General features: G+C 38.5%; 2 protein-coding genes across 3 annotated transcripts in view; one reads left to right on the plus strand and one right to left on the minus strand.

The window, feature by feature from the left end:
- Positions 1 to 5,226: 5,226 nt before the first annotated feature.
- Positions 5,227 to 15,167, minus strand: SPCS3 (signal peptidase complex subunit 3). The gene is made up of 5 exons (XM_038134363.1): positions 14,915 to 15,167; positions 12,390 to 12,463; positions 9,803 to 9,879; positions 8,263 to 8,378; positions 5,227 to 7,814 (listed from the first exon to the last, which is right to left on the minus strand). Exons 1-5 carry the CDS (start codon positions 15,055 to 15,057, stop codon positions 7,682 to 7,684), a joined length of 543 nt encoding a protein of 180 aa, XP_037990291.1. The 5' UTR covers positions 15,058 to 15,167; the 3' UTR covers positions 5,227 to 7,681.
- ASB5 (ankyrin repeat and SOCS box containing 5) overlaps positions 13,435 to 20,700 on the plus strand; it is a 42,015-nt gene continuing 34,749 nt past the window's right edge. The window contains exon 1 of one of the 2 annotated variants that reach the window (XM_038134358.1): positions 13,435 to 14,989. The gene's annotated coding sequence lies outside the window, so the exon portion shown is untranslated. The remainder of the gene's footprint in view (positions 14,990 to 20,700) is intronic. The other variant, XM_038134362.1, reaches the window with a different exon arrangement.

Below are 20,700 nucleotides of genomic sequence, written 5' to 3' on the forward strand. Positions count from 1 at the left end.
AAACTGAACTGCATCAATATTGCTTTTATTCATTAGACTCGAGGTAGGTTCTTAGATTTTCCTACAAAATTTTCTTGCAGGAATGATCAAATCCAATCTTCAAAAACCAACATGAAAAGCAATCATTTTTCCTCAACATGATTTTTGTTTATGTTATTTTTACTATACTAAATTAGCAAGAGCAATTTTAGTGCTATTACACTGCCATTTTGTTTAGATTGAACATTCTTCAAAAAGTGTTTCTACACAATTCTGTAATATTTCAGTCATGCTACCAAAAATATAATTGCTGGTTAAAACAACTGGAATGCCCATTAAAATACTGATTTATAAAAGTCCAGTCTGTGACAAAGGATACAAAACTTTTTTTTTTTTAAGACTTCTCAAGACCCAGGAAAGATATGAGAGAAAATAAAGGCTATTTCTCTAGAAAAAGCAGCAGAGAGCACTGCCCCAGGATTGATCAAATGAAGGCTTTCAATTTTTTTGCCCTCTCATGTACTGCAGTTCTTTTTCTAAAATCTGAGGAATTTTTAGCATGGATAATTGGGACTCAATTTTTATGATTTTTATGATGTACCTTTGTAACACAATGTCTTGCTGAAACACAATTCAGAAACTAATTTTGTGCACAAATGGGTCAGCATATCAGAATTAAAATAACATTGCTGGATCACAAGCAGAAATCAGGAAGGAACTAATATGTCCAGGAAAATAAAAAACTAAAATATTGTATGAATTCTTTAATATGGAGTAATATGAAAGTGATAAAAAATGAAAATATTTTTTGACAAAATCTAAAAGGGGAGAAATTTTCCAACGTTAACAACAGACCTTTGCTTAAACTGTATGTGGATATGAAAGAGCAGAACTCCTTCTTCAGTCAGAGAAACTGATCCCTCATTCAAAAAAAAAAATTGTTTGACAAGAACTACTTTTGTAAAGTAAAAGCTATTGTCTTCATTCATTTTTGGTTTTTCATTTGCCCTCTGTACCAACAAAAACAATAAAATATAATTAAAACTTGGTACAGTTTCTCTTGAATGCCTCTATCATAACGTGCATTTCTGGGGGTGAGCAACATAAACACTATACTTTGCTACTATACCACCAAAAAGAGAGCATAAAATAATTACCATAAATTTAATGGCAAATGTATATCAGTTTTCCAAAAGCAAACCATCCACAATTCTCTTTGACAGGAGGTAAACAATAAATAAAAAAAAAAAAAGAGAAAGCACTAAAAAATTACAAAAATTAATTAAAATCCAAGCCACCAAAAACCTTCACTTTGGATCCAGGAAAACAAATCATTTACACCTCACGTAGCTCCCCGGGGAAAGGGTTAAATTTGTGTTGCACCCTGTAGAAGTGGCCAGATAAATCTCAGTGTTTGATGCTGGTTCCTCTGAAATACAAGCAGCACTGAAATAAAAATTGCTAGAGTTCCCTGGTGCTGACCAGCTCTTGAAGGATTACGCTGAACAACAGATACGCACATATAGCATACATATTGATTGGATCTCCCTGAAAAGATAACAGCTTCTTATGTAAAGTACAAATGGAAGTTCCCCATTCTTTGTTTTCTTAAGTACTAAAAAATTATGAATTTCAGAGTACTGGGAAATTCTCATCCTGGGATCAGGAGAGCATTAAAAGAGACATCACTACCAAACCCATGACATTACCATTACGCCAAGTAACCAGAAAAAAAGAAACAAACAAACCCAGACATCTCTTATCTGAAGACACCCACTGGCTTTGATGAATATTGATGGATTCTTACACAGGTTATCTCACTTTTAGGAGTGGCCCACTGTCCATGCTGAGGATGTCAGCATGTGCTTTACAAATTTCTGATTAATAACCTATTAAAGTGAGGGACATGGAAAAAAGATAGTCATCTAGTCAAAGGCTCTACCTATACCCTATTAAGTAAAAAAAAAAGTTGTATTAACTTTGAAAAAACAAATCCTTAAGGAGATACTCCTTTTTAGGAGAGATACTTGACAATACTTTAGGAGAGATATGTGACAACTAGACAAAGCTCACGTGGATCAAAGCTTGTGAAATGAGACAGTCCTTACAGTGAGCTCAGATAACATATCTGATGAGATATATAACATTTGAGTTATTTCATTACAGCATTAAACCATACAAAATATTTTACTTTTTAATATTAAAATATGAAAATATAAAAAAACCCCAAAAAACAGTCCTTAAAAAGAAGAATGTTAATGTTGGTTGTGCAGTTAGAATGCAGGCACCAATGCCCTTCTCTCTTTCTTACTATACTAACTCCTAAAGCAAAACATAAATGAACAAGCAATATTTAATGAGCAATGGGGACTAGAAAGGCAGGAAAGAAAAAGAAACCCTTGCCCACTCTTTCTTTCAGAACTAAGAGAAAGAAAGAAAGAAAACAGGAAGACACTTACCTTTTAGAAATAAAAGTGAAGTAAAAAACCCCAAAAATCAACCAATCAAAAAACCAGGAACACCACCAAACAACAAAATGAAAAACCAGGAAGACTTAAGCAGCCACAATCTCATCACTGTTACTTCCAAATCACAGTTAAACTAGTTTTATCTCAATCTTCAGTTACAATGTCACACAAAAAAGACCTCTGTCTGCCTCTCATAACTACATCTAACATCAACCATTCTTATGTGTAAATATTTTTACACTTCAACTCAGAAATTAGTGTTTGGCTTATCTTCTTTACCCATCTCATAGCTTCTACCACCACACTCTGACACCTCATCTGTGAATCAAATTCAACAAATTCCCTTCAATATGAGCACACAGGACCATAGCAGTCTCTTGGAAAACAGAAGCAAACCCAGACAAAGCAAGAAGAAACACTGAGCAAAGAGGCAGACTGATTGAACAGCACTGTACCTGCTGCGCACATTGCAACACAGAAGCAAAACTCCACGCATGGCATCCAAATCCTAGCTCTGCCAAAGACTTACCTAATTAAGAGCTCTCAATTATCCCTTCTGGTTACCAACCACCTGTGCAGCCAGCTGGTAGAACCTGTGGTGGGTTTATCACATACCACACAGGCAATTCTAGTTATCTCAGGGTACTGTTTTGAAGACTGTTGCTTGGCAAAAGCATTTGCAGTATGGCTTAAGAATGCCAGGATCATTCTGGAACTAAATGTGTATTTTTCTTGTAAAGCACTTGGAAATCATTGTATTTCAAGTGCAAAGCACATGATGACTGCTGCTAACAAAGGTAGGGGTATAATACAAACATGTCTTCCAATTACAGAAATGCGTGCTCACTGTCATGGTCCTCTAGCACTGGAAATATGTATGTTCTCTAACCCCTTTCGGCCAATTTTGTAATTTTTAAAAGTGTGCCAGCTATTTCTTCAGAATTTACACGAGTACTACCAAGGAGCAAAAGAGAATACACCTGGGAAGCAGAAGAAAGTTTCAGATTAATTTGTCCATGGTTAGCCCACAGTTGTTCTTTTTCCACTTTATTTTCTAAATAGCTTATTCACAGAGGATTTAGAATTTCATTATTAGACCATTTATGAGTGAAAAAAGCAGTTGTGTTGAAGCTTGGAGTAAACAGGGAGGGGTACTAGAACGAGGGAAAGGTGAGAGGAGAGAAAGAGGAGAAAGTGGAGAGAAATGAAGAGAAAAATCCTGGCCATTCAGATGATTAGAGGGATGGTTGAGAGAGTTGGGCTGTTCAACCTGGAGAAGGCTCCAGGGACTTCTAATTAAGGCCTTCCAGCACTTGAAGGGGCCCTAAAGAAAGATGGGCATTAACATTTGAGCAGGGCTTGTTGAGCTAGGACAAGTGATAATGATTTTAAACTGAAGAAGGATGGATTTATAAAAGGAAGTAGTTTTTTACAATGAGGGCAGAGAAGCACTGAGCATGTTGTCCAGAGGTGTTAGATGTCCCATTCCAGGAAACATTCATGGTCAGGCTGGATGGGGCTCTGGGCATGGTTTGGAGATGTCTCTGCTCACTATAAAGGGGTTGTACTAGATGATCTTCAAATGTCCTTTCCAACCCAAGCTGTTCTATGACCATTCTTAATATTGAATACTCATTTCCATCTGTGCCTCATCTTTGGCCCATTATCTTCAATAACATGCCAATTTGAGAAAATGGTCTTAGGAAAGTGTTGGGAGGGCACCAGAAAAAGATCCAGAAATTATTTGGCTTGTTCAAGCTAAGGTTTGGACTTTTTTTTGTTTAATAAAAAGATGCCTGATATAACTACTGCAATATGAGCATTTATCAGTACATGCAGAATGGAAGTTTTCAGACTAAACAATATATGTCTGTTGACTTGTTTGTTTGAATGAATAGTTTAAAATGTTTTTGTAAATTTTAACTTTTTTAATGGAAGAAAAATTTCCAAAACATAGCAGCCAAATAAACCAGAAAAACTTTTCTTGAAGTCTGACCGTTATTCTGTATGTATTTTCTGACACAAATTTGGAGTAAGATTGCTTCTCCAGTACCTGAATTTTCAGCCTAAATAGCTTTCATTTTGCAGAACTGATCTGCAAGACCTATAACCTTAAGCAATTTTCAGAAGAACAGTATTTTCAACTGTTGGATTCCAAAAATTATGCAGGAACTCTATTTAAATCTTGCTAGCCAGCAATATATTAGCTAGCTTTAACTTCATTGTTCAGAAGAAACGTATTAAAAGAATTAACAACTGATAGAAATAATTTATTTTCTCAATGTCTACTTTCAATAACTGCAGAGCCACCCATAAATATGACCAGCTGCTCAGGGAAGCAGAGCTCTAAACACAGATTTTTCAAAGCTATTTTGCCTCTCCTGCATAGAGCTGTCAGTATAGCGCTGCATGGTTTTGATGGCAAATGGAAACCCAGGCTACTTTAAAAAATGTCAGTTTTTCAGTCCTTACACAAGAACTCCTGTCACCAGAAACTCACTTAAAAATTACTATCTGAAATGTATCTTTAGTGTTTTCAGTTCAGCCTCTCCCCATGAAGTAAATCACATGCCAGGGAAGACCTTGTTTATACATATTACTCCATAAACCAGCAATCTTTAGTCAGCAACACAGCTAAGAGAACACTCAGCTGCCAGCAATACTAGTACCTCATGAGATGTGTGAGACAAGAGGAGGAAGTAAATGCCGTTAGTTTCCACACAAGCATGTTCCTTTTTGTAATCAATTTGAGAATTGTCACAACAAAATACAGTAGCCATTTGACTTTTGGAAAGGCTTTTTACTTTTTTATAGAGATCAGTTGAGGAATTTGCCTCTTTAAAGTCTGAACCAACACCCTGTCTCACTTAGTGGCTCAGGAGCAAAAACAAAGCTATTACAGCATCAAGCGCTCATCTATGCTGGCCTTTTCCTCAGGATAAAAACAAGTTCTTCTCTCCAAGATTTTGAACTCCATGATGGTTTCTTCTTTATCCCTCTAAAATGCTTACCTCAAACATAATTTCTCTTCACAGGGAAACACTAGTAAAGTATCAAACACATTTGAAAGCTACTGTTTCTGTGTTTTGAAATTCTGCTACTGTCTGCTGGGAGGAATATACCATTTTGTAGGACAGAAAGTAGCTTTCTCCCTGATGCTCTTTGACAGCAGATCCTTGTCTTTGTAGTTAAAGCTTCTCTTTAATAGGCAGACATTATATTCATTGGAAGAGTACTGCCAAAGGAATGCAGGGAAGTGGTTGAATGCCAAGCCACAAGAAATGCTTCAGTAAACAATTCAAGAATATAATTTATGAAAAAACCAACCACTTATTCGGCAATTAGCAAAACAAATCCACAACTTTGCCCAATTATCTCTAAAAATATTTTGTCTTCATTCTCTGTGACAGTTTTAAGTTCTCTGTAACAGTTTTTAGAGCCATATATACAATTGATATCAAAGCACAGCAAAAATAGCATGTGTTTCAATGTGCTGATTATACTACTCTGAGGAAAACACCACAAGTTCAGAGAACTGAAATTCATGCAAATATGCTGGATACAAACGACGAATTCTCCTACAACATTCATGTGAAAAAAATTTTTTAGTTTTTGCACTTAAACAAAATTCTGTTTGTACAGACAAAGCACCTTTTGGGAATTTTTTTCAATACCTTTTTGATTTAATACATCAACATGAAGAATGCATTAAATAGTCACTTAGGGATAATTCACAAATATTAAAGATTCCTTTTTAAAAGCAAGTTAGTTCCTTCAAAATCAATCAGCTCTTATCAATCAGGTGAACTCGAAACAAAGGGGGATACTCTGCTCCAATCTCTTGCATCTCTTCTTTTGTAAGGGTTTTCACAATGCAGCTCTCATCATTTTTCCTATTACTTTTTTTCTGATTTACAGTATTAAAACCTGAGTTTTAGTTTCCTCCTTTTCCAAGTCCCCAGTACATCCAGAACATTCCCTGTCTGGCAAAGAATTCCCTTTGTCATGCTTTGTTTGAAGATACACATGTAAATTAGGGACTGTGGCAGGAAGTCCATAGCAGGCTCCTGGCTATCTCCTGGATGGCCTGAATGCACCAGTCAATCACTGCAAGCTATTGCCTAGAGGCGACCTTGGTACCCTGCTCCTTCCCTCCTTCCAACCCCGAAGGCATTCCCAGCTGTAGCTGAGGGAAGGAGCACAGACAGGGGGGTGTGCAGCCACAGAGAGGCCGCTTTTTTACAGGGGTGCTGCCTGAAGCTGCTGCAGGCTGCTTGCTACCCTTCCCGGCTGATTCAACTCAGCAAGCCTTGCAGGGAGATTCACTGACACTCAAAATTCTCTGCTTTGGAAAGGTTTACCCAGACCGTTTAGGAAACATCTATCCTGTTCCTTGCTGTGGGAAGGTCCCCTCTGATATCAGTTGTCTCAGCCTCTTCTGGAACAAGCATGTTCATTCTCCCTGATGAACAGATCCTAGTAAAAATCTAGAGATTCCATTTCAGAAAGCCTTTCTTTACCTAAAGCTTTTACTTTTCTTACTGACTTAGCCTTATGTCTTATGCTTAAAGAAATAAGACTCATACTGAATAGATTTATTTTTATTCTTCCAGTTTGCTGCACTGCAAGCAGTTACTAAAATGATTTGTAATACAGAACTAAATGTGGACTATATCAGTGGCACTCAAGATTTGAGGCTGACTGACAGATAATGAACTACCAGTTTTCCAAGTAGCTGCTGACAGTCCTAGAAAGGACCAAGCTTAGCCTACTGTAACATACTGCACATGGATTTAAAAAATGCCCTAAAATGGAACAGCCATTTCCTTCAGGCACTTCCAGAAACCAACTCCAGAAAGTATATTTGGGTTCTACACAAAATAAGTAACAATCACAGTACTTAAAAAGCCCAAACACAGGAAGAATATCTTCTGGTTTAAAATTATTTATTTAAAAGAAAAGGAGATCTATACTTAAATGGCCAGGAAAAAAAATCCTCAGTTTCCCCCCCTTAAAACCGTTACTCTGCAATTTACTTTTCCCTTAAGTTTCAGCTTCAATGTTTTATTTAAAAAAAAACCCTGAATTTTCATTTCCTTTTCCTATGCTACTATCCTGAGGAAATTAAACTCCATTCAGTGAAAAATTGCATGGGGTGCAAGAAGAAACTGCAATAAAATGTATCCACAATATACAAGTATAAAAATATTTTGCTTATGATTCAGTACTATAATTTAATAACTTTTTGTTGTTTCATAGGTATCTGGGAAAGGTACAGACACATGTCCTGATCCTGTTACAAGAGGTAGAATGCCAGCATTTGGTACAACATTCCAGGAGAGAGTCAAGGTGATATTCCTGTTTCCCCTGCAAAAGCAACAAAGACTATCAGCACAAACACTCAAGTTAAGTGATTTAATTAACAGTTACTAGTATTAAATAAATTAAGATACAGATTGTTTATGTGGTCCAGAAACAACAAGCTGCTTAATTTTAGGTAGTTACTGCCTAGTTTTTTTTTTTACTTGACTCCTTTGGAGTTGAGTGCATCACAGAACCAATTTTACACAGACTGAAGGCAGAAACCCAGAAGCCTGTTGCTCATAAGAGCAGTGCATCCTCCAGTCTACAGAATGCATAGGATATTTTGTACCTCAAGGCCATCTTCTAACAATCAAAGATGCAATAGAGATGACAAGAGTATCATATAGAATATAGGTACCTTACCACACCAATGAACACACATATTAAATGCAAAGTATGTAAGCAATTTAAGACACCATGAATACCAGTAATAAAACAAGTATTTACTTACTTGAGACCATTTCCATCATCAAAGAAAAAGTACTTTGACTTCATGTCTTTTAACGACAGCCTTGGGTTATCTCCTCTCAACATGATCTTGTCCCAAAGGACCACCTGATTTAGGGCCTAAAATATCAATTGCAATTAAGTCAGCAAGGTACCTTATCAGATCACATTCAGACACTGGACCTTCATTGCACTATTAAACTAAAACTCCTGAAGTACATGCTTGCAACCCGTAACTAATTTAACAAAATAATGCTTCACAATGGGGCAATGTAATACTACTACACAGTGAAGTGTGGCATGGAATAAATGGAAACAACAAGGAACACCTTAAAACACAAGAAAGACATTTAAAAAGAAGTCATATGCTTTAAAAGAATTACAAAGCATAAAGGTGTTTCCTTCTGAATTGCAAAGGCAAGCCACTTTTAAAGCAGTATTTAGACTTTGTTTCAAATAAAGGACTTAAACTGAGTTATCATGACTCTGCTTATGTCCTTAACATTCTTCCAATTTTAACAGAAATCTGTATCTGAAGTGCAAGCATAACCCCCAAAATATTTATTAACAGTTGAAAAAAGTGAGATCTTATGTTACCAGAATTTACACTCTAAAGTGTAAATTTCTTTCAAGTAGATACTAAACAGTCTTGTTTAGTAATTTATAGAACAATTTAGAAAAATACTTCTCCGTATTTGTGAGAAGTGTTGAGTTACACGAAACAAAAATCTAAAACATGGAATAATACAATAAAATCACTGTACAATCTAGTACAAAGACAATATCCACCATCTTGTTTAATATAACTAAAGTACTTTAAAAAAACCCAAAGTTAAAAAAGAAAAGACAGTTTTGTACACCAAGTTAAGAAAACCCCTAAACTTTCACCATATCCTTGCAATGTGACCACATTCAGTGGTCCATTCAGTGGAATTCAGTGGTACCATAGCCGCATGGTGTTCCATGAAAGCAATTTTTAAAGGCTGCTCCACATAGCTTTTATCAGATCAGTAAAAATGGTTTTCAGCTATCCCAAATGGAAGGCTCAGTAGCAACCAATTTAAAGGAGCAAGGCAAATTATTTTGAGAAGTATGACAAGGTAATGTAAATGAATTATGGGGCTACAATAACTGCTAGGATCAACTGTGATCTGTGAACAAAACACACACCACATCAGGCCAGCTCAGAAGCCACTCTCTCTTGTTTCTAACAGCAGCCAACTGCAGAAATTTAGAAAAAAAGTAAAATGGACAGAAAATGTGAAAAAACTGATTTGCATTATACTGTTTTAAGTATACTGCAACACAAGGCATGTGGTTTTTTTCTCCCATTCTACTGGGCATATATCATTAGGTTTTATGGAGGTGAACTTCCCAGCCTACGGTTTAACTGCCAAGAAAATACTCATGAAGGACAGTAAAACCAGCGCAGGCTAGTAGGAAATACTGGTGGCTTTAACTCTTCTCAGCAGAACTACAGAATGTTTAAAAACAGCTGCAATAGTAAAATGGGTAACTGCTTCAAACCTCTTTTTAATACTTACATTGTTTTTTGTTGAATATTCTGCAGACAAATATAGAAACAATTGTTTAACATTCCAATCAAATATACTCTGCAGATGTATGCAAGTTAAGAAAAATACCATACTGTACTTACATAACCTTGTTTTATTTTTACTAGATCTAAGTAGTCTGTAATCACTACAGCGAGCTCTTACCTTTCAACAAACCTCATCTTACTCATAAATCAGAGAACTGCCAGCAGTTTGAACACATGTTTTAATCATTATAAAGTGACAGGTTTTTAGCTGGGTATTTCTTTTTACTACTTATGAAATCTAGCAGCTATTTCTCCTCCAATAATTTAAGAGTTCTATATCTGACAATGCAAGCTAGTAACCACAATCTTCTGCTAGACAACCTATTATAAAACCTTAAACATAAAAGCCACGACAGAATTCTTCCACAAATATCCTCAATGCAATTTTTTATAGTATCAGAGAACCCTTGTATCCAAGAACAGTAACATTCAACAATATATAAATACAAAATTGGTGAAGTGTAGGGAATTCAAAGAGCCTTTAATGCCCATGTTAGAGAAATTAGAATATTTTATATTGGAAGAGACCTCAAAAATTAGCAAATTCAATTCTCTATTGACAAGAAAGAAAGCTCATTAGACTGGAACAAAACTCTGACCAGATTTTTGATCAGCAGTAAAGAACTGATGACTGCCATTTGAGACAGTATAATAATGCTGGGATTCTAAACAGTTGTCTGTTTATTTAACAATAAAGTGTGACTGCTAAGGAAAACACTAATTCACAAAAGAGCTGTAATCTTTAATTTCCTAGTCCTCTTCTCTATTCTATCTGCCATTATTTTAAAGAATAAATAGATTCCCTAACCAGCCTCAAAATCTGTTTTTCCTTCTTCCACTCATCCCAAGACACACATGTTTTCAGCTACTAATTCAAAGGGCAAGAATAGAAAGAATTAAATATTTAACTCCTGTCACTGCAAGAATAGGTAGAAATCTTTTACTTGAAGATTTTTTGTCACCTGGCTCAAAATATCAAACAAGATTCTGAAGATCTCCCTGACAGGATTTCTTATCACTTGCAAAAGGTAACAGTGAATTAAATAAGCTTAAAGGAGATTGTGAAAACTATATGCTCCCCTTTCCTTTGCCTAGTTCCTTTTTCTAACTGCTGTTTGATTTAACTTCTCCCAGGACTAACAACTTCTTTCTTGTAGTTAAGACAGTCCATGTACCTGTATCTCTTCACAAATTTTGAACAGAAAACCTACCATATTTTTACAGCTCTAAATATTGCAAGGTTTATTTATGCCAGGCATGAGAGATTCAGTCGGAATCATTAAAAAAAAAAAACCACAAAAAAACAAGGCTGTTACTAGCAGAAGTCATTCAAACATGGAATCTTTATGCCCACATATTGCAGACTAATCCTCGTATAAGAACATTTCTTTTAGAGGTCTTGTCCTGCCTTGCTCTGCTTCTCTCTACACACAATATGTACAGGTCTGTGCATCTACTTTAGAATTTCAGTCTTCGATTTTAATATGTATAAACATTTCAGGGGTAAAACTCAGACTTAGGAGCTTACCTCTCCTGCTTCCAGTTGATTAAAAAAAATCCTCTTATTCCTGTGCAAACAGACCTGCAAAAATCTGATTAGCCTGTTTACTCAGCATTTTTATCAAGAGTTGTATTTTGTGTGGTCTGCTCACACAACACAGCGTTCTTCAAAAGGGTGAAACCAAAACACAGAGGTGATCAGTGTCTTGCCTTACAGACAAAAACCAGCAGACACAGAAAAATCCCAGGATTCTCAGGCCAGCTGCAAAACACAGTTTAGTGTAATCACCTGAACACACTACCTATTATTTGGTACTGACTTCTGCAGAAAAACTCTTTCAAGAGCCTAAATGCAGACTAGCAGAAAAACAAAGAAATACAAAAGAAAAACTGCAAAACTGCAACAGCAATTGAGAAAGAGGCCAAGAAACAATGTGATACATTTTTTAGTAAATCATCTGCTCCCCAATGAATTCCATACTATTCAATACTAAAGATTAGAGTGTTTAGCATCTAAGCAGGTAAAGGATTACACCTTTTTTTATCTTTAGAAGAAGACAGGTACTTCTATGCAAATGTTATACAGTCAGGACTTGAAAGGCTCACAACAAAGTGAGTTTGAAAGGTGCAGTTCCTCGATTAGGTATGACATTCAAAACAATATGCTATATAAACCCTACCATTAATTCACTCCTCAAACCACTGATACAAACTTCACTTAAAAGTAATAACGTCTAGGTGTTAAACTGCACTCCCCATTATCAGATACAATGCGCTTAACAATAGAGCCTGATTTCAAAAACAGGCATTAAACAACATGTCATCTACTAGAGACCAAAGAGCTGGTTTAAGTTCTATTTCACTGCCGTAGCTATGCAAAACACTATTTTTAGCTGCTTTAAATTTTTATTTTTAGACAAATTGCTAGTTTCCCCATGTCCTGAATATCTGAAGATGATAAGGTAACAAAAATAGCACTAAAGTGTTCTTATTCCAAAAAGTCTGCAAACCAGTTTTTTCATTAAGGATATCTGCAGTAATGTCAAATGTGACGAATCCCAGATCGCTTCTTTCTCTAGGTCCAGTGAAATCTTCTACATTTTTTCTAGAAGAAAACAAAACACAACACAAGATTATCCTTTCTCATTATTATCTCTTACACACTACATAAATTATGGTTTTTATTAGATATTTCCCTCATCCATTTTCTGTATTTTGCTTTGTATAGTTCTGGCTAAAATGCAATCAACATTTCAAACTAACACCTACCTTCCAGAAATTATGGTGTCCCAATTTTAAATGTCAGGCCTTACCACCACAGTGTCTAAGACATACAAGTAGCCTATTGACTTTTTCCTGTTAACAAAAATCTGTATCTAAGCTGGACTACATTTCATTTTAGTAAAATATGTTTTAGCATCCCCCTATATGTAAAACTGACTGGGACATCATCATAGCAGTCTGCTGGCAACCACGTTCAATATTATTTCTCAATTGTCCTCGAAAAAACAAAGCCTCTCATGCTCCGACCATTCCAACACAACAGTTTGTTACATGCATAGTCTACACAAGTTTCAAGATTTATTCCTGTGATGTATTTAAATAACAGCATGAAGAAAATAGTTATTTTCATCTACATTCTGGAAAATTGTATCATTTTGGAAGGCTTTATTGTAAGCCTACATTTGGAAAAGTACCTCACGTTGCCACACAAAACCACAATGGAAAGAGCAACTGGAAAATAACAGACACACAGAAGATATTTCCATATGTATTCATAAAGCTTATCAGTTTACCAAACTTACCATCTACGAAGAGGAGTACCATAAGCAATTAGCTTGGCCATCAACTATGAACCTCAACTCCCCACAGAATAATTTTTTAAAATTATGAACTTCATAGTTATATTTATTCCAGTTCAGAAATTAGTCAACTAAACCATCATTTCATTAAAACCAAGTTTAGTAATATCAAATAAAAAAAAAAAGTTTATAAGAGAAGAAAACACTTTTGAAAATAGCAGTTAACAAAAACATTACCAAATCATCACAATTAAAGCCTTGGTATGAATTTCCATCTCTTTGCAAAAAGCAGTATATTTTTAAGTAGGAAACCTTATCAAGCACTTGACTTCACCTCTCAACCACTGTCAGTCAGATGGAGTAGCAGGCCTTAAGCTTGGGGTCTCCAGAACTTCTCAGACATTCATGAGAAGCAGATTAGGTTAGCACCTCCCAGTGACACCAGATCTGTGCATCACAGAAGGGACCAGCAATACACATTTTCAGGCATTAGTATGCAGCCCTATATACGCTGAGCTCACCATAACACTCAAAGACATGCTTTTATGCCAATTTTTTGCTGTTGCAATCCTTAGTGTAGCATTTTTTCCTGTGGTATCAAACCACTCTGAAAGGTGATGGCAGTCCCTTTATTTGCATTCATGTCTCCTTTCAAGTCCTGATATTAGGCATCCATTGGTGCCACTTATCTTGGGGTGGTTCCAAAGCTCCACAGAAATCATCACCAAATCACAGAATGGGCTGGGTTGGAAGGGACCTTAAAGATCATCAAGTTCCAACCTCCCTGACATGGACAGGGACACCTTTCACTAGACCAAACTGCGCAGAGATCCATCCAACCTGGCACTAAACACTTCCAAAGGTGTGCTGCTTTAGCTCCCTAATCTGAGCCAAAACAAATCAAACAAAAAAGGATGAGCTGAGTTAAAGCAGCTCAGCAAGGTGTCCTACGATTCCCTGTGGAACTGTCCAGATTCCCCTGTGGAACTCTGGTGAAGAACCACGTGGCAAAAACGGGAGCAATGACCTCCACTCATAGGTGGCTGTAACAGCTGCTCCAATGCTTGCGAAACTATTGCCCTCCGTATCACACATACTAAACTTAATGGAAGTTCTCTGTGAGGAAGTCTCCATATAGAGAAAAAAACCACCCCGAACCAACACCAAAATTGGGGAAAAAAGGTCTCTCAGCACAAGTTTGTATCAGCCCATTTTATCGGTGTAGGCAACACGTTTTGATGTGGTATTGTGTCCTACACCTGGCATTTTGCAGACAAGAAGCCATCCCAATCACTTTGCTACCACAGGACAGAAAGTATGCTAGGTTATCAATGGAGAAACCCAAGAAACTACTAATTAAAAGGAAAAGGTACTACGATGGGGTAAATGTTCATAGGATAAACTCCACGTTCCTGTAGGTCCCTGCCTCTCCACAACTGCGGGCAGCAGCTGGCTCCACTCCGCCGTGAGCGGCCGCTCGGCCCCGGGCCGGCCCCCGAGCGCCGCCCCGGCTCCCGCCCGGCCGCGCCGTCGTGGGGCTCCCCCATTGGCCCGCCCGGAGCGCAGGAGGCCGAGCCCCGAGCGCCGCGCGAGGCGCCGGCCGCCCCTGCCGGCCGTCAGCGCGCCCTCACCCGCCCCGGCCCCTGCTCTCGGCTCCCGAACCCTTCACCTTCCCGGCGGGCAGCGACCGCCGCCCGGCCCGGCTCGGCCCGGCCCTCCCCCGCCACTCCCTTCCCTCTCCGCGCCGCACTCACAGCGTGACCCGGGAGACGGCGATGCGGACGGGCACGCTGCGCTCCTTGAAGGCGGTGGTGATGAAGCAGCCGAAGGTGAGCGCCGCCATCACGCTCAGCGAGAAGGCGAAGAGCGAGTTGGCCCGGGACAGCACCGTGTTCATCTCCCCGCTGGGCCCGGCCGGGGCTGCGGCCGCTGCTCGGGCGGGGCGGGGCGGGCGCGCGGACGCGGCAGGAAGCGGGCGGCGGCGGGCAGGGGGGGGCGCGCGCGCGCGACCGCCGCGAGGGGGCGCGGCCTCGCGCCGGCTGGGCGGGCTCCAGGGTGGCCCCGCCCCCTCGCCAGCCACGCCCCGTTCCGCCAGGAGATGGGCGGGGCCGGCGCCGGGGCGCGACATGGCGGCCGGGATGGGGCTGGCGCGGCGGTGTGGATTTGCTGCTCGCCGCCGCCCCCTGTGCTTCCAGGGCACGCCCTCTCAAAGGAGAGTGGGGATCTGTCGTTCTGCTGGATTTTTGCATTCGTGTAGTAAAGCGTAAATAAGTTTCAGGCGGAGGCTTGTATTTTCACTTGATGTCTGTATCTTGCTTTCACTGGTGGTGTTGCTATTCCCTCCCTTGCTTCCTATAGGATGTTCCTATTCATTTCCACTTTGTTACACACGTGCTCAGTATGTCAATGTTGTTGCCTAGAAATTTATTTTAGTAGCTGGGCTTGTTGCTGGAATCTTTGGCGTGGTGATCCCACACTGTTGGCAGGGTGAGGCAGTCTTTTCACCTTAACCCACCAATTTGGTTGAAATTTCAATTTAAATTGGTACCAGCAAAGATCAGTTTATGTATTGAGGTGGTTCCCGACTCCTCCCGGGGCCCCTCTTTGGTGCCCATTCCTGCTTCCCGGAGCTGCAGCATTATCCGTGTGAGAGCCCAGGGGAATGAGAGCTTTTGCAATGCTTCGGGGCCGATCTGTTCGGTGTTCCCAGCCGCTGTATTCCTGTGTATTCACTGTACCAGAGCCGATCGCCGGGGATTTCTCGGGGCTGCCAACAGGTGTCAGCAGTGATTCGGTTTTGTTTCATTTCCTCTTCCCAGCCCTGAGGTCCCAGTGCTACAAATTCTGGGAGTAGGAGCAGGAGCTCAGATGCAGGAGTCTGGAAGGGCCCATGGTGACTGAAGGGACGGGGAGAAGGAGGGCACTGCCAGGCCATTCTGAAATACCTCTGTTCTGTAATGATGGTGCTGTGTCTTTTCCTCCCCGTAGCCAAGATCTATGAATCAGGGAAAATATCTTTGCAGATAAAGGTAGGAAATGGAAGAAGGAGAAAGATCCTACTGAGGCTTTTTGTTTTCCCCCAGCCTGAGTACCTGCAGCACATGCCTGTTTAGCCTGTAGCATGTGAAGGTGCCTGTGCAGACATTCCTTTGGGGACCGTGTGTTCCACTATGCAGTTGGTTTCTGTGTGCCTCTGCATTTGCCACAATTAAATCAGTCACAATCCCAAAGAGTCTAGGCTCTTTTCTGGTTTATATTTACTAATTCTTGGCCTTTCAGATATTTCATATCAGGAAGTTTCAGCAGCACAGAGAGTTCTTTGTGTAAATATTTTAGGCTTTTAAAGGCTTGTTATTATTTTATGCTATTCAAAATATTAATTATTGTCAAATTGTATTGGTTTATGGTCTGGAACTTGTTGTTGCTGAAACCTTGGATTATTTTTTACTGAAAAGTGGGTACTTTTCCTCAAAATAGTTGAAGACTTAGAAGCATTATGGAAGCTTTTACTCTAAGCTTAATTTTAGAAGTTATAAAATGTCTGCTGCTTTAAAAGAGTAGTTCAAAAGTGAACACCATATTTTTTCTCATATCTACAAAAAAAAAAGGTTTAATCACCTTTGTTCTTGCTTTTAGTTCATATAGTTGCTATTTGGAGTTTTTCATACTAAACAACTGTTTAATAAAAAATGGCTCTTGGGCAGAACTTACAGTAATAAAGTAGTGAAATTTTCAAAGCAGTAGTTAGGTACCTGCAAAAGACCAAAATCAAAAGGCTTAGCCAAATTCATGTGTTTTTAAGGCAGTGCATAAATATGGCTATTGCTTGTGGAGGTTTGGATTTATTTTAGTAGAAACCTTAAATAAATGTCACTTAAAAGCACAATAAACAGGGGAAGATAGATGGTGTAATTTATTCAAGGACTGATCTATTACTGCTTCAGAATAAAGAAATCTATAGCTTTTTAATGACTGAAATCTTGCAAAGTCAAAATAGGAAAATATCTTGAAATAAGGCAGTTGTGGGATATAATTATTCACAATAGCTGTTTGGTTGTAAGTTCTAGATTGCTCTTTGAAAGATATAAAATCTGATATTTCATGAAGAATGGTGACATTAATGTGAAAAGTTGCTGACAGCTAAACAAGTTGTGTAACTGGGGATTGAGCAAATACTATAATTATGGAAACAAATTTGAAGGAGCTTGGGGAAGCAGAAAAATTTGGGAGACCATTTCCAAAGATGCAGTGGAATGGTATTCATTACACCCAAGCAGTGTCCTTAAACCCAGACCAGCAGAGCACAAGGCATGTCAGTGTTCAGGCTGCCTATTACTTCAAGAAATGACATCTTTTTCATTACAAACTCATTGAAAAAAAATGCAGAGATAGGATTGGCAGCAGGTCTGAAATGTAGAATTTGCCATCCTTCTCCAGTCCTCACCCTAAGATTATCTGACTTTGAAAATGAGTTTTTGTGCACTCTTTGATCTATTAAACATGTGTTCTTTTTTTGTAGTGCTGGTACTTCAACAGGATTGATCCTTGTCAGCAGCTGATGATAAGTAGTCTTTTGAGAGAGAGTAGCTTGCTTTCTTTGTTGACATGTTTCTACTCTGATGTTCAAGTTACGGAGCGCTTTCTTTCATCAGCTGTAAACAAGATAGCAAGTGTTGACACTGACCATCAACAGAGATCGCCATGAGTTCTTTGTTTTCTCACTGAAGTCTTGTTGGTTCTAACATGGAGCACATAGGTGGAAGCTTTGGGGTGTATGTTGTGAATTTCAAGTGAAAGGGAGGTGTTCAGCCCAGCACCTTTAGCCTTTTTGGGGCATAAGTTTCTGACTAATTTTACAAGTGAAAGTTTAGGTGCCTGTGGCATCTTTGGCACCTAGATAGATGAGGACCTTTTTTTTTTGATCTTGGGACATGAATGTCTAAATATTTCTTGTATTTGTCCTTTATTAATTGTTGAAATGTTAATTCTTTAAGAGATAGTAGCAGCACACAGCCTCTTAGGCAGCTCTGGGTAGGAAGATAAAGATTAAAATAAATGTGGCCATGATCAGCTGTCTCTTGCAACAGCCCCCTTTCAGTTAACACCTCCTCTGGATGGCTCATTTTTACAGCTGGTGTGGAAAGACTGTGACTAAGAGAAGAAACTTTTTGGGCGGCATTTGATTCTAATGTTCTCCTCACCTCCATTTTTTAAACTTTGGATCTACACAGTGTGCAGAATAAGAAGATAAGCAAGAGAAAATTTTCACTTGTCTTTGTAGTATTATTGTGAATCCTTCAGCAAGAAAATCTCGGGGAATTTTTAATTTCTGATTTCAGAATGAAGTTGATATTTTACAACATTGTCCCATTTAGTGGCATAAATATGGCAAAATAAAAGCTGCATCACAGAGAGAACTAAATATTCTTGGCTCCAAAAGTCAATATGTTTTGGAGCCTAACATATTTAATTTTTGGTTCCTGTGAGGTTTGCCCATTTCATGGTCTATGAAGCTGGGTTAGATAAATTCATTCAAACATTACTGATTTAGCTTAACCTTTCTCACTTCATTGTACTTTCCATTCTGGGCTAGAAGCTGAGTGCTACTGCTCCACCTCACCCGGGTTTTTACCTCATTCACTCAACATTCACTCAGTTGCAAGTCTTCATCACAAGGTATTTTTATGTCTCTCGTAAAAGCACCAAGCAGAGACTTGTTGTGCCGCTGCTTGAAGAAAAAGATGTTTTACTAGCTCTGTCATGGTGATATCATTTAGCCTATACCAATTTTAGTGGACGGAAAAAGCCTTTCTGATACGCACACTAGCCATGGGAGTCAGCATATAATGACATAAGCTTGCAGAATAAACTCTCATCCCTACTACTGACTGTAATATCCTTTTATTAACAACATGCTTAGGCACCAAAATATGCTTTGAAAGAAAAAGAAAAATTAAACCCCTTAACCACTTTTACTTAGTCAAGAAGAAAACCTGACAAAGTTTGAGGAAAAGGGAGAATAAAAGGAAACAAATGATTTCACTGTTTTGAGAAACAAAAATTATTTTTTGAAGAAAAAAATTAAATGGTTAAAGAAAAATTTACAGACAGCCTGTAACTTATTTATTAGAATAAAATTAACAATTTTGAAAGGAATTCAAATTGATGACAAAAGATTCACAGTTAAAGTTTTTATTTAGAGGCATCTATTTAATAAGAACAGGTGACATTTTGCTGTTGAAGAAAAGATGAACTATAAAATCTGCAAAAGTACCAGGTTTTAGTTTATTAGAATAAACACAAATTTAGATTAATAAGGTGCTTTCACTGCCTATTAGAGAAATAGCAAAGTTAGTTTGTCAAGCTAGTTGAAATACCAAAAGCATAGCTCCTGTGATACCACAATCCTAAGGAAGAGGTTGAGTTAGTAACCACAGAGGGAATCTGTGTTCTGTAGACATGATGGGCAATGAAAGAAATTGTTCGGACCCAAGAAAGGAGCTATACAAAGGGAAAGAGGTGCAAAATGAGATTCTTTCCAAGATTCACTGATACACCTGTGTCAGTATATAAGGCCATCAAAAATTATACCTGAGTATCCTTAAGAAGAGGCAGTGAGTATGTGCATTTTGACATTGCTTTCCCCTCACAGTTTGCTACGACTTTTTCCAGGGGGTCATTTGCCTTGTTGCAGAATGGATTGTAGGGGATGGGTGTGGGTGTTTTTTTCAGTGTAAAGTCCAACAGGTTGGTTTTAGCTTACCAACAGTTGAAATTGCCAGATTTTGAATTGAGAAATGTACCAGTACACATTCCTTCCTGTTGATCTCCAGCAAGGGAGAGAGAGGGGCAGGAACCTTTAGCTGAGGAATGGAATGGGCAGCTGGAGGTGGTAACTTTTTAAACTTCTGGGGGGCAAGATTTGCTAGAGTTCATCTGTCAGCAGGCTGTGTGTGCCTGCTGTCTGACACGTTTCTGGGTTTAGTAATGTATCTAAGTACACACATGACTTATTTTGGAATCTTCTGTAATACTTTTAATAGTTGAGTTATGTTAGGTATCCAAAGAGGACTGCAACAAATACTGTAAATAAACTTACTATGTTTCTAGCAAAACTCAGATTGAATTTACTTATAAGCTTGTTGGTCATACCTACTTCCCTTCTGAGTAGAGCTTTGCTGTCAGTGATTAGATGGACTGGTTAAGCAGATGAAGCATGTTCATGTGATAATGTGACAGCAGAATTGGCTGATACCAGCCTTGTAGCTGAAGGGGAATCTATCCCCATTATGAGAAGTGGCTATCCAGTGGTGCATAACATAGGGGTACAGATTTAACATTACTATGCTATTTTTTCAAGAACTGAGAAAGTTAGAAAACTAAAATTTCATGGTCACTTAAGTATCTGAGTTACTTTTTATGCTTTTAAATACATGTTATATGGAGAATGTCTGTTATGTGCAGAGATACTGATTGATATTTAATCCCTGCCTAGTAATTCCATTCTCTGGAAATCCAGACATGTAAGTCTGTAGGCTAG

The sequence above is a fragment of the Motacilla alba genome, chromosome 4 (assembly GCF_015832195.1).
Source record: "Motacilla alba alba isolate MOTALB_02 chromosome 4, Motacilla_alba_V1.0_pri, whole genome shotgun sequence".
Classification (NCBI taxonomy): domain Eukaryota; kingdom Metazoa; phylum Chordata; class Aves; order Passeriformes; family Motacillidae; genus Motacilla; species Motacilla alba.

Bases quoted from the DNA above. Each gene is read 5' to 3' on its own strand.
- SPCS3 (XM_038134363.1), bottom strand. From the start codon at position 15,057: ATGAACACGGTGCTGTCCCGGGCCAACTCGCTCTTCGCCTTCTCGCTG. The intron at 12,464-14,914 runs GTGAGTGCGGCG...GTTTTCTTCTAG, and splicing joins GCCGTCTCCCGGGTCACGCT to AAAAAATGTAGAAGATTTCA. The intron at 7,815-8,262 runs GTAAGTAAATAC...TTGCTTTTGCAG, and splicing joins GATGATGGAAATGGTCTCAA to GGGAAACAGGAATATCACCT.